General features: G+C 39.7%; 1 protein-coding gene across 1 annotated transcript in view; it reads left to right on the top strand.

The window, feature by feature from the left end:
• LOC126248786 (delta-1-pyrroline-5-carboxylate dehydrogenase, mitochondrial) overlaps positions 1–10,847 on the top strand; it is a 143,607-nt gene extending 132,760 nt beyond the window's left edge. Inside the window, exon 12 of the mRNA XM_049950165.1 lies at positions 10,045–10,847. Within this exon, the coding sequence (XP_049806122.1) occupies positions 10,045–10,157 (113 nt within the window). The 3' untranslated portion in view covers positions 10,158–10,847. The remainder of the gene's footprint in view (positions 1–10,044) is intronic.
• Positions 10,848–13,947: the final 3,100 nt, after the last annotated feature.

Below are 13,947 nucleotides of genomic sequence, written 5' to 3'. Positions count from 1 at the left end.
AATGACACAGCGGAAGTCATGATAAACAGAAATACAGTCGCCAGTAAGCTTACTTACATTAGAAAATTTTATTTTATTTGATGAACCGATAGCCATTTAAAGGGACAGGGCTCTTATTTTACTTGTACTTGATTGAACTAGAGACGTTTAAAAATTTGGTGCTGGACTGTGATTCGAATTCGTATCTCCTCTTTCGAGGATCTGAATCTCTCGGAACAGTATAGTTCAGTCATTTCGTTCCTTTTCCCAAGACTGCAATCTTCTCTAGGTCTCCTCCAAATGTAAGTATGTGGGTCTGAAACCTGATCCAGTACAACAATATTCATAATTTCATTTCTAGCTTTATCAAGTGCACACCCACCTGATAGTGAAAATTAATGCGCAATTTCAATGTCTGTTCATGTGTTTCCAACAATCGCAACAGGTGTCGTTATTTCTGGTCAAACACGCACACATCTTACTGTTCATGAGTAAGCAACTGATACTTAAGCTATATTCGTGGATGCACGGTAGGTGTGCAGTTCGATTGTCGCTTAGGCACAAAAGTTTGTATCCTTATTTTAGATTCAGACACCTAGCGGCTCGTAAGAAAAACCGATACGTAAAATTTGATTTTTCTTAGTTAACAATCGGATTACGTGTTGGGTTCGTATCTCCGTCACAGAACTTCACATCATGCACTTCATCTTTAAATGCATGCACACTTTGTTACTTCAGAATGGAGGTATATCAGACATCTTTCGTGGTTAGATAACAGGGACGAAAGGGTCTTGATAGGAGTCACGGTTTATTACAAAAATTGTCGTCTTTCATCTTCAAGTTTAGATTTGGTTACTGGTATTGGCCAAAATTTCGGTAATTCATGACTCTTCATGGCTAATCATCAATATGATGTGATTAGATTAGATTAGATTACATTAGATTAACTCTTGTTCCTTAGATCATGAATACGACATTTCGTAATGATGTGGAACGTGTCATTTTAATGAAAGATTTCCTTAAATACCATGATTCAATTTCTTTACAACAATTTTTTACACTCTCTCTCATTGCTTTTTATTTATCTCTCTCTCTCTCTCTCTCGCACACACACAAACACACACACACACACACATTCTTTTTTATTTTTATTTGTATGTTGTGCTCGACTATCGGCGAGGCACGAAAACGCCTGTGAATGACTTGTACACTTACGAAAGAAATATAAAAACAACAATGAGAGTTACTGATTTATGATGCTCAGTTTGCAGTCAGTTCTGAGTATTATTAGTAACTACGCTCCAGTCCCTAAACCTAGTTACAGAAAGCGAATCAGACGCATTACGTATTCCAGGCCGTAGCAGCCGCGACTTGGAGACACCAGCTATGGTCACTTCCCAGACCGCTGTAGGATCACATCGGTTCGTCTTCTTCCTGCTGGTACTGTAACTGAGATTTGGCAACAAGGCAACGTATGTTTGGCAACTCTGTGATCGACGAGTTACTTCCTGGTGTGCACGGAATTAAGCCTCAAAGTTCACTTGATTTTACCTGTCATTTCCATTGAATAATCTGAGTTATTATCGCTTGAAGGGTAACAAAAGATTGAAAATTTACGGTTTTCAGCCCAGGAAAGTCGTTGCAGGTGGAAACCGCAACTAATCTCGACCTTCAAATAGCGGTTTACGAGTTCTAGTTACTATTGCCCTCGTAATAGGAAGCTAAGACCCATACCTCCTCGCCAGCTCTGTGGTAACGTGCTGACCTGTGAAAAAGCGTATGTTGCGGTTCGCAGTTCTAGTCTCACTGACTGTAACGTTTTTATCCCTTCTGTGAAAGAGCTACAAGCAGTCAGATCAAACATCAATAAGGAAATCGCAAGAAAATGCTTTCAGCTCATAGTGCAATGTTGAAAAACTTACAATGCTGCACAACAGGTACGGCCTCTTTCCGCTGCTGACAAGCGAATTTTGGGTTTCTAGGAATACGTAACTATATTTATGAAATTCCACATTTGCATACCTCTTGAGTATGACACAGCGTACCAATTAAACACAGAACCAATCAAAATCTAAGTGAGTAGTATTTTACTAATTCGTGTCGATAGAGGCATGCTTGTGTACAGATACTTTCGTCGTAAGGTTATCATGGTTAGTTTTATTTCATTTCTTATAATACAGTGCACAATTTTCGTAAGGTTTCCTTTAGTGTTGTTAAAACAATAGCAAACATGAGAGAGAAATTAATCATCAACGATATATGCGAATTCTCTGATGTTACCTATGACAGTCTGACAATGCACATGCAGTTTATTGATTACATGCATGTAGAAAACTTGTTCTGAGTTAAAGCTGTCAAACAAAGTTTGAAGAAGAAGAAAATATCACTACCACACGACGGCTAATGTAGAAAATACTTTTCTGACATATTATGGCACGATGCGCTCTCCCTGCACATCTTCGAGATGCATCTGCTGTCTGCTGTCTATTAAACCTGAATAGAACAAAATGTCACAGTAGTTAGCCCTTTTTCCACATGCGACTACTTTGGGTTGAGAAGTGAAGGGAATTATGTTCAAAGTTCCATTAGATTGATACCTTCAGCAGAGAGCAGAATTGCGCTTTAAAAAATGTAGCACTGAATGTATTCGAACTCGCGACGTCTTATCTATGCTACAAGCTGACGCGTAGCTACAGCAGCTCCAGAGCTCGGCAACTATTCCTCCAGAACTTTTGGATTCCACAGCACTGTGAGATTATGCATATGGCCAGGTCTTGACTTCTGAGAGACAAACAGTTACAGCTTTTCTTTTGGACTGAACGACGTTTTCTAGTAACAGATAGCGCAATAGAATAGCTCAAGTGGAAAGGAACACTTCCTATTTAAACTGCTGCATCCTACACTGTTGGCAGTTGTGTGTAGGTGGCAGTTACGTGATTTTATTTCTGTGATTACAAAATAGTCGAATGTATGCACTGGGTAGCCGAGGCAGCTAGTTCATGGTGATTCGGTCAACCAAGTAAATGAATTTACTGAACATGCTGCAAATTACTACAGGGAGCCTGTGTGTCAGAATTCTCATCCAGTGTGGCGCAACTGCGTTACGATAGAAAAATGACTCGCAGAGAAAAGGATTTCGTGGTCTGTTGGACGGCTGGTAGATTGTTATACCTATGGTCTGGGTTCGATTCCCACTTCCGTCAATGATTTTAGATAGGGAGAGACAGATTCCATTCTCTCCTGGCTACACCAAGTGAAGGAGATATAATGGCTGCGTGGTCTGAAAATTCACATTAAAGATGATATTCCTTCTTTACCAAGTAGACGGTAGGTTGAACCACAATAAAGTCTGGAGTGGCGACATGTAGAAACTCTATCACCAGTAACCTTTCTTATACTAGTTATTTATTTCAAGTGACGACACAAACGCTATGTATGGTCACAGGACACTTATTCCATCTTTTATTTGAGCTTCTGTATGTCGATAAAATTAGTTCTAAACTGGGAATGCAACTCAGACCGTCCTTAACGCGGAATTTGATCCCTTCGTGGCAATACAGCTCGGCTACAATTTGCTGTTTGTTCAAAACTGCAGATTCCTCAACACCTTCACATATTACGCGTGAACGGGATCGAATCCTGGCCCGGCACTAAAGATTTGATTATGTATTATCAAGCTCTATCATGAGAACACCTATCTTCTGGTGGATAATAATTTTGATTTTTAATGTATTTTCATTCGTTGTCAACACTAACGATATCTGACGTTTTTAACTCCCAGTGAGACACAGAACTATTTGCGAGATGACTGTAAGTTCAAGATGCTATTCTGAGCAGCTGGTGGAGAAAAATTCGGTAGCTGACGTCTCTTTGTGTGTAGTCAACAACGATATGTGTGGGGCTCTATTCCCAGTGAGCGCTGAATTCTTCGTCATATTATTTCAGTTCGTCGTGTCATTTAATGTTCATACATATTCTCAACTAGCTGCTCGTGAATAACTTTAATTTTTAATGTCATTTTGTGTTAAATAGTTCAAATAGTTCAAATGGTTCTGAGCACTATGGGACTTAACTTCTAAGGTCATCAGTCCCCTAGAACTTAGAACTACTTAAACCTAACTAACCTAAGGACATCACTCACATCCATGCCCGAGGCAGGATTCGAATCTGCGACCGTAGCGGTCACGCTGTTCCAGACTGAAGCGCCTAGAACCGCACGGCCACACCGGCCGGCCCCCACCATCTGGTATCAATGCATTACCCTATCATCCATTATATATAATCATTTTCATAGTACACTTGATATTATAGATGAGTAGGACACAAGACAGGACATAGATAATGTCCGTTTGACGTCAACAGTGTGTAACATTTTACTTTTTTTGAACAGGACAATGTTCCTCTCCAATAATTTTTAGATTAGTTACAATAAGCTTACGCTGCAAGAGAATTCGCTTGTATTTTTCAATATGTGGTCTGTTGTCGGTTTGAAGGCCTTCCATAACATCGGCAACGTAGTGCAACTCCACCGAGGGCTGTCTGGAGTAGGGTGGAGATAGCAATGTGAAAGTTGCGAGCTGTCGAAGACGATCTTCATATTCCTAATGCGATTAGGACATCGTATACTCTTGACGACGTTTAGCACCTGTGCAGTCAGTCACCCAATTTCAGAATTCATTTTGAGTAATCCTGCTAAATTCCCAAAATATTGTCTTTTTATATTGATGAGTAATATGGATAGTCGTCACGTTCATGTGCCGTCTACAACGCAAATTTAATGTTACTATCCTAGGAGCTAACCTGCAATACGTTTTGTATTTCATAATCGGAACTATCTGCATTAACCGTCATCAGAGCAATGTCAGGGAACAGAATGCAGCAGTGCCTTGCTACCTACTTGAGGACCTGCTTGAGTCGTGTTCTAAGGAAAGGGTAGTTGCTGGTTCACATTATATTACACTAGCGAGAAGTACCGACTTTTCCTTTTCTCTGCAAACATCCAGAACTAAATTCAGTAACTAAATGCTAAGAATATATTTGCATTGTGCCAACTCAAAGATCAATAGATATGGATATAGATATAGATACAGATTTTTATATTTAAAGCCATTCTCGTTCTGCGTTGGAATAAACATCATTCATTATTTGCTTGTTCTTGTTACGATTGTTATTGTCATTCTCTCACTCGCAAGAGTTTTCGCATTCCTATTTGGTATCGATGCACATGAAGAGTGGCTATGAAAGAAGGGAATACTGAATGTTACGTCGTGCAGAATACACTCATTTACTTCGGCTCCTCGTGATCTACGCTACAGGAGAAGTGAGATACATAAAGTTGACAGTGTGAGGACAGACCTGGTAGCACAACTGTGCAACTACACAGTGTTACCAGATAAAATGGTGCTGCGGAATCGACAGTGTAGTACGGACTTTGCCACAGTAGCAGACAGCTGGTAATTTAGGACCATGACCGTGGATTACACTTTGGTCAGTGCTGATTAGAGTGCTGCAACTGTAAATGGAAGGCTTTGTTTGATAGTCTTATGCTGATGCTGTCTGAATAAATTATGCCATTGGATACAAAGCGGTTTAGTTTTGAGACCTAACCCACGAGGGGGGAAAGCACAGTGGTCTGCTTCAGGAATTCCAAGCAATAAAACACAAAAAACAACCCAGGAAGGGAGACATGCATTTGGAATCTGTTCATCGTTACGGGGTCAAACAAGAGGGTAACATTACTGAAACAATGATCGGGCTACTTAGTATATAATAGAGCATACAGATTTCAAGGAGGAAACGTATGAAGACGCAGACTTCCTCGTTATCAATATGTGCGGCATATCTTTCGTGTTAACGAAAGTAAATTCCCGCTTTACCTCTTCTTACGTGTCAAATGAAATGAATGCCATGAGGAATAGAATATTTGTTGACTGCGTCTCTTCCTGCTTCCATCCTTACCAACATATTTCTTCATTCTCGTGGTAATCATGACATTCTATGTGTATGCTGCAAAAGATTGCAAGTGGACAAATTCGACATCGAGGTGCTAAGCGTTATATTCAATTCGAATAAGCTTCCGGTGTATTTTTACTTCGTTTGTATTTTTAGATGATTATGAACGTTACGGAAAATTATCTCACATACTTTATGTTGAATGAGAAACATTGAATGATCCGTTTTGCTTTCCCTACGTTGAAATGATATAATGTCGGCGTCAACAGCCTTCTTCCACGCCGGAAGCTGAAACTTGTATCATTCTGGATTAATGATAATTGAATGTCTCATATGTATACATAGCCCACAAGGCGACGTCAGAAACCATCAGGGGAGAACGCCGCATAAAAACCAAACGTGCGCGCACGTCTCCACTCTGAAGAACCGTATCGGAGAATCACGGCAAGCATTTCGCTGAAGAGCTGCCTCGTCAGAGAGCCTAGAAATGGCAGCGTCGTAGCAAGTATTTGTCAACACTCTGATAGTGCATTTACTTCCGGGTGTAGGTCGGCGTTACCTCGCTAAATTCACTTGACGTTCGTTTTCCACATCGAAGACTCGTACGATATAATCCACTGCAAGATGACACAATTAGAAAGTATATTTAATTTCTGGACTCCAAGAACGGCGTTCTTCACATAAGTAACACCTGTTTGTGTGTGCATTCGGGAGGACGACGGTGCAATCCCGCGCCCGGCCATCCTGATTTAGGTTTTCAATGATTTCCCTAAATCGCTTCAGGCAAATGCCGGGATGGTTCCTTAGGAAGGGCACGGCCGATTTCCTTCCCCATCCTTCCCTAATCCGAGCTTGTGCTCCGTCTCTAATGACATCGTTGTCGACGGGACGTTAAAACAGTAATCTCCACCTCCTCTGTTCGTGTGTTTAAGGTTGCGTTTTGAGGCTCAGGCAACATCGCAGTGACTATAGTCCGCCTCTGGCTGCCAGTGTGTCGTTAGCTCAGAGGTTCCCTTGTGCGTTGCAGTGCTTGTACTATAAGACATAGTTCGAATCACGGTAGAAGCCGCTGACTACAACCTTTTATTTTCCATTTTAATTAATGGAGTTGCAAACTGCTAGTAAAAATTTCTTATGCGAAATCTGAAGAATGCCTTTAAACATCAATCTTCGTCCGATTTCGACTTAGTAAATTAAGTTAATATCATGGATTTCTGCTTTGCAAATTCCAAGGTGCTTCACTGTAAAATAGACTCTGAAAAGATTCAAACCGACTGTCAACGATATAAATTTGAGCTTTGTTCGTCATATAGGTCTAACATGTCAGAAGGTTGTTTATGAAGTGCACATGTTCATTAATGTAGTTCCCTTCTTCTAAATTTTTGCAATAGCATTTAACTGTAGACGTTTTCTAAAACCGGCGTTAGCAATTCCTTTCCGTTCTCTGAAACCTTCAAAACGACAAATTTTTCTGGTTTAAATCTGATGACCTTAACTATCACTTCCGATCAACAATAAATACTTCATGAACCCATACATGGAACTCCAAATGTGCAGTGTTGCTGCACTGCTACAGAGCATGCATTGCAAGATATTCACACAGTTTATCGCATAGACTTACCATAAGGAATGAAACAAGAACTGTAATACACTTTACACCACAGACGCTCACTCTGGCTTGACGAAAACATCCAAACATTGACCAAAAGTTGCACAAATAATTGAGTTTGAAAGGAAAAGAAACGAGGTATGAAGCATTTATAAATTCATCGAATGTAGTGAGGTGGTTTAATTTCGTCCCAGTCTACAAAATTAATTTCGGGCCATACTCAGCTCTTGCCGATTAATGTAATATAATACCCGCCTACTAATCAGGGCGTCTGTCTCCGTTGCTTTTGAGCGTGAATGGAAATTGTAGAAATTTTCTGTGGAGCAACATTTAATAATAAAGCGTTTTAAATCATCAAAAGCGATGAGCGGTAGCAGGCGCTTTCGATAAAGAACGGGGGAGTGCAGCGCCGCTGCTGTCGCCACGGCCGCTGCCAGTAGCCAACAAATGGATCCCGGAGCTTTGCCGCATACGGCGTCCAGAGGAGGACAGTCTGCAGGAAATCTGCCGCAAAATCGTTACTGGATAAAATTTTGATATCGGTGTGTCACAAAGCGAAATAGATTGAATCTGCACTACCATTACATTCACGTCTTCAGCATTCAGACAGAAGAGGCTATAAAAATATTTTATGCCAGCTGTTCTCGATCCACTGACATTATGAACAGAAAGAACGCACGCTACCGCTAGACCACAGGCGTAATCAGCCTAGAGTTTCTCTATCATGGGATAAGTTTTCCTCCAGGAAGTGCCGCAGTCTACAGTGTTGCCAGATTGTGCAGATAACCGGACTTAGAGAATTAGCGAGTTGGCCAGTTTTTTTGTCCCATGTCGCGATCGGCGCGGACTTAGCCTCTGAAGCGGCCGGCCGCCGGTCAAGTTTTATGTCAAAGAGTGTACATAAAATAATGCTTTCATACATAGTGCAGTATTCCATCAAAGCATCTGGAAAGTTGTTGCTTAAAGTTTTTCCATGTTTCAAAGAAACTATTGATTAATTTGGTCCTCAGGGTACGGGAGAGGTCAGTTGTAAATTTTGTCTGATCCTGAATTCTTGGTGTGGACAAACTAACACCATCATGTATGATAGCATGTTTATAGATTACAAGGGTCAACTGACTTGCAGGGTGGAAGTAATATTGCCAAACTGCACATCTGGGAAGGTGTAGTCCGGTCTCGAACCCATGGCTGCTACTGGTGTAGCCCAGTCATCTCACTTTCTGATATATTTCTGGCATCGTGATCTTGCTGCCGGCTTCCAACAGCGAGAAGTGATCCCTGCCTTAAAATACAGACTAATTTATATGCCTCCATTGGCCATTTGTTTCACTAAATCTTTATGCCTAGTCATCTCACCCATAACAAGATACTTGCCCTGGTGTGGTGAATCGCTCCGCTTCCTGCACAGTTACTGCTGTGCAGTGCCACTGTACACTGGTGTTACTGATTATTTTCTGTCCACAAACTGGGTATCAGCACTACAGTTTGCATCAAAATTAATTACTGAAAAAGGAATATTTTTTAAATGTAAACCAGGTTATTTTCCTCTTAATCTTCTGAAGAAACGACATAGTTGTCCAAAGATTGCATTCATTAGATGTTCTTAGTGTTACAAATGAATTAGCTTCAAATGGGGACGGGGGAACACAGTAAGCTTTAAGTTTACCATCTGTCCTCCTGAGAGCTGCAGTTTACTATGTGGTTGATACATCCCTCCAATAGCAGAAATCATGTGAGGTCTGCACTAATCTAACAGCTTCAGCATGCTACCTTCTCGTGACTGTGCCGGACTTGGGTCATACAACACCATCTGTCAAACCTGTGCATATTAGCCGTGGTCTTCCTGGGCAGCTGTAACTACTGTAAGGTCCTCCAAAGAGATTTTTGTTTGATGAACACTGGAATGTCAGCTGTACGTATTCGTGTGTAGTTGGTTGGCCAGAAGGATAGTGAACTTTCACACTGCCTACCTATATAAAATCACCGTACCAATTTGGTATCGAGGGTGTGAGAACAGCTTCTTCATATATAGTGTTTGAAAGTACCTTTGCATTTGAGTGTCTGATTTGGTCTGAACACACACCATTCAGCACATTGCCTTCTCTTGAACAGTCACGGTGATACACTCTCAGTATAGTCAGGGATTTATACACATAACAAATTTGTGCTATAAAGTATGTTGTTTTGAAATGCCATGTACAGGGGAGACAAGAAATCTTATCAATATTTATAGCTGCCAACGTGATTATGACAAACATTACAGAGAAGACTCAGCCCCTTCACTAAGCATGTGCATGTCACTTTACCTTACAGGTCTCACCAAATTATCATGTAGCATTCTTTATATAGAGAGTTTAATGGCAAAGGGTTGTTCAAAGATGATTTTTGTGTTTTTGTTAATCTGTCTTGGTTAATAGATAGAGAAGCGCTAAAAAGTTGACTAATGTTTTGAGAGCTTACTGTTTCCACAACACTGATTCATGTTTGGTGTTTCCTAATTTCAGGTACAAATGACAAAGCTGGTGGACCACATTATTTACTGAGATTCACTTCAATACAGGCAGTGAAAGAAACATTTGTACCCATAAAAGACTGGCAATATCCTTACATGAAGTAAGATTGTATGGTTCTTTTTTATATTTTTTGTTATTATTATTATCATTACAACCTTCAAATACATTAGTTTAAGTGTTTGGCTGCTATTATGTATCTATATTATGTGCATTTTGATTGCTTCATATTTATTGTGGTATAAATTGTTCACCTTTGTACTTGATCAATGATAAAGTTCTTTTGACATATTTTTATGCAAGTACTCCCTACGGTAGCATGTTCATGGTCCATGCTGAAAATAATCGAAATGTAGTCTTAATAGCAAAAGACTTGGGGGCTGCTCTGCTATTTCTTATTGTCACTGATAGCTTTTACTTTTCATTGGTCTTCCATTTTAAATATTGTAATTTTAAGTGGTTTCTGCTTGCATTGTTTAGTTACTATGTTCTTTATCAGCTAATTCTAGAAATAAAATATCTTACCTCTACCACTGTAAGCTACAATTGGCTGTGAAGAATTTCAATAAATGGAAGTTAATTAGAACATTGAGAGGATCCCATATTTGATTCAAATGTGGGCTCTCAAAGTGAAATTAGCATTACACCAAGAAATGTACAAAGTATTTATTAGTAATATAGGATCATGTTTAATAATAGTTCCTCTGAGGCATGTGATACTTTTTACTGCTGCATTGTCAAACACTAATTATGTGTCTGTTCATTTATGTATACTAATATCACAGAATTATTGTATTCAATACAGTATTATTTAAATAAAATTTTAGGAAATGGCACTTGTTGTATGAAAGTATAATTAAGATAACCCATTGTGGGGTGTGTGCACTAACGTGGGAGGCAGAGGCAGAGAGAGAGAGAGAGAGAGAGAGAGAGCCATCATTGTGAGGGAAGGTGACTCTGCATATCCTCATTGCCACAAAATTTGGTACTGGCTTGGAAACCAATTGCATAGCTGAAATTGTGCATATCAAAGATGTAATTTCTGAGGTTTATTGTTCACCAGATAGGTATGAAAAAAGTCCAAAAAATTAACAGTAAGAACTTACAAGCACCTGACAGGAAGAAATATTTTTAAAGATGCATAAATGTAACTAGTATATCTAGACACAGCAATTGTGGAAGATTTGCTCCAAAACAAATTGGTGTATTTTTGGGTGTGTACATATAATGAAACACAAACTATAAAATAGAGAATTATGTGGTCATGTCAGCGTGCAATCAGAAGCTATCACTACCAAGAATAGTATTTATAACTTGGCACATAACTACATCAGATACAAGAGTAACATGCCATTTCAACTCAGTAATGCATGTGGCTGTTTTTGTTACATTCAACATAAATAAATGTGGTAATATTAGCATAGCTGCAAAATAATATTTTCAAATGTTACTCAAATAGGTTTTTATGTAAATTGAAAATGTCAATTATGTCAATCGATGTAGGTGAAACACAAAAATTGCTTATACAATTTGTGTTGTTAAGTTGGGACAGAACTTTGAACAATGATCAGTAAGAGGCATGTCTGGATTTCTTCTATTCGACCTTCGTAACAGACCAGCCAAAGACTACCTGCAGTTCACTGGCCTACTATGATGACAAAACAATCATATTCTACAATTATAATCCACACATAACAAAAGCCACACAAATAGCTACATCTAACAAGTTAAAATAGTGTGAAAAAAATTGAAAGTGTCACAAAGAGCCTACTTATCATGTGTAAAAATGATGGAGAACTGGTGAATGTGGCCATAGAATAATATCTGTTTGTGACTCAGTCTTCCTGTTCACACTTTGTGTACATGCATGAGCCAAAATATTACAACCACATGCTTAATAGCGTGTTGGCTGACCTTTGCAACACAATACAGCAGTCATGCTGCTTGGCATGTATTCACCAAGTCCTTGATAGGTTTCTGGAGGTATGTGGCACCAGATGTCTATGTGCAAGTCATTCAATTGCAATAAATTCCAGCCTGGTGGATTCGGGACACGGAGCTAGTGGCCAATAGTGTCCCAGATGTGTTCCATCAGATTTAGATCAGGCAAAGTTGCTGGGTAAGACATAGTGAGTTCACTAACATGGTCCTCAAAGCTCTGTAATACAATTACAGCTTTGGGACGTGGTCAGTCACCTTGCTGGTAATGCCATTGCCATCAGGGAAAACTTCAAGTATGAAGAGATTCAACTGGTCCACGATAATGTTCACATAGTCCACAACTAATGTAGGTCCGATGGAAGCCCTGGTGAAATCCCACATAGCATGATACTACTACTACTACTAGTACTAGTACTACTACTACCACCACCATCAACCACCAATTTGCACTTGTGGTTTTGTGCATGTTTGAGTAGCAGTTTGCGTGGATGGAACACATTTTCCTGCACCAGCATTGTACTCTGTCATCAGATCTGCAGTAGATTGTAGCCTGTCTTTCTGTATAGAGTGGGCGAACCTCCAACCTCTTTGTTCTGTGATGAGGTGTGGATGTCCAACAACTTATCACCTGCTGGTGGTTTCATTGTCCGTCGATCACTTTCAGTAGGCGTTCATGACAGTAGCACATGAACACAAACCAACTTCACCATTTCTGAGTGCCTCTTCCCAGATGCTGGGCACTAACAGTCTAGCCTTTGTCAAAGTCAATTATGTCAGTGGATTTTTCCATTTGCTGCCCATAGTGTCACTAGAATAGCTCCACTTCATCTATGTTCTGTGTATGTATTTTCCTTACCACGTCATGTGCCAGCTGTAGTCCTAGGCAGCATTCATTCTCGCAGGGGACAGTGGCCATTATGTTATAGCTCATCAGTTTGTGCGCGCGCGTGTGTGTGTATGTAAGTTGTTACAACTGTAACACTATACAACGCACAAAGAAAAAGTTGTGTCTTTTGGTTTAGCCTAATTGTTGTATTATTGTGAACAGTTAAGACATCTACAGATTTATTAGTGCATCCACAGGTTAGAGGTTAGTGTTGTTGGATGCTAAAGAGTAAGTCTTAGATCCAATTCCTGATGACCACCTTACATTTTTCTGCCATGGGGAAGTTTTTGACAGCTGCAAGACCAAATTAAAACATGCTTGTGAAAGTAAGTGATGCAAGTGGCTAAAGAGGCATCAAACTGAAAGGCTTGCATTAGGCTGGAAGCCTCAAGACATTTGTTTTTATTGACTGCAGCATCTCTGGTACATATTGATGTCTGTGAAGAGAAGATTGTGGTTTTCATATATCACAGATGATAAATTACAATGCTGTGAACATAGAAACTATAGATAGTTTTATCTTTTTCCCACCAAGTAGTTGTAATTGTTCACATAAGGCTTTGAGTAAAGTGAAGCTAAAACATAGGATAAGTAGCTGACAAACCGAGCATTGTCCGGTTATTCATTCTGCCAGTTTGCTATTGGAAACCGAAACAAGAACAGAACGATGTTTCTAGTGTAATATCAAAAAAAACTTCATTTCCATGTATTTGCAGAAACACCTTTGAAATTATGAAACTTTCATACAAAGAAAGATGCATAATTTACAGAGCTATCTCACATGTCTATAAGGCCATTCTGTAAATGTCTCTATGGCAACGCCTCTTCATTGCTCTACCAATGGCTTTTGTTTTTTGCTTGCAGCCATTTGCACTTCACAGCTGAAAACTGTCAAAAGTGCTGTCAGGTGTCAGGTAGTTCCTTAAGTTGACTCAACTGCAGGAGTGTCTTACATCCAAACTTTCAGATGCCAGACACTCTGATAGGTACGAAACATTGTACATCGACAGAGTATCAACCAAACCTCTGATATGCTGTCATCCAAGAACACATGCATGAACAGTAAGTAA

This window comes from Schistocerca nitens, chromosome 3 (genome assembly GCF_023898315.1).
Source record: "Schistocerca nitens isolate TAMUIC-IGC-003100 chromosome 3, iqSchNite1.1, whole genome shotgun sequence".
NCBI lineage: Eukaryota > Metazoa > Arthropoda > Insecta > Orthoptera > Acrididae > Schistocerca > Schistocerca nitens.
This window is presented reverse-complemented; position numbering and strand designations above follow the sequence as displayed.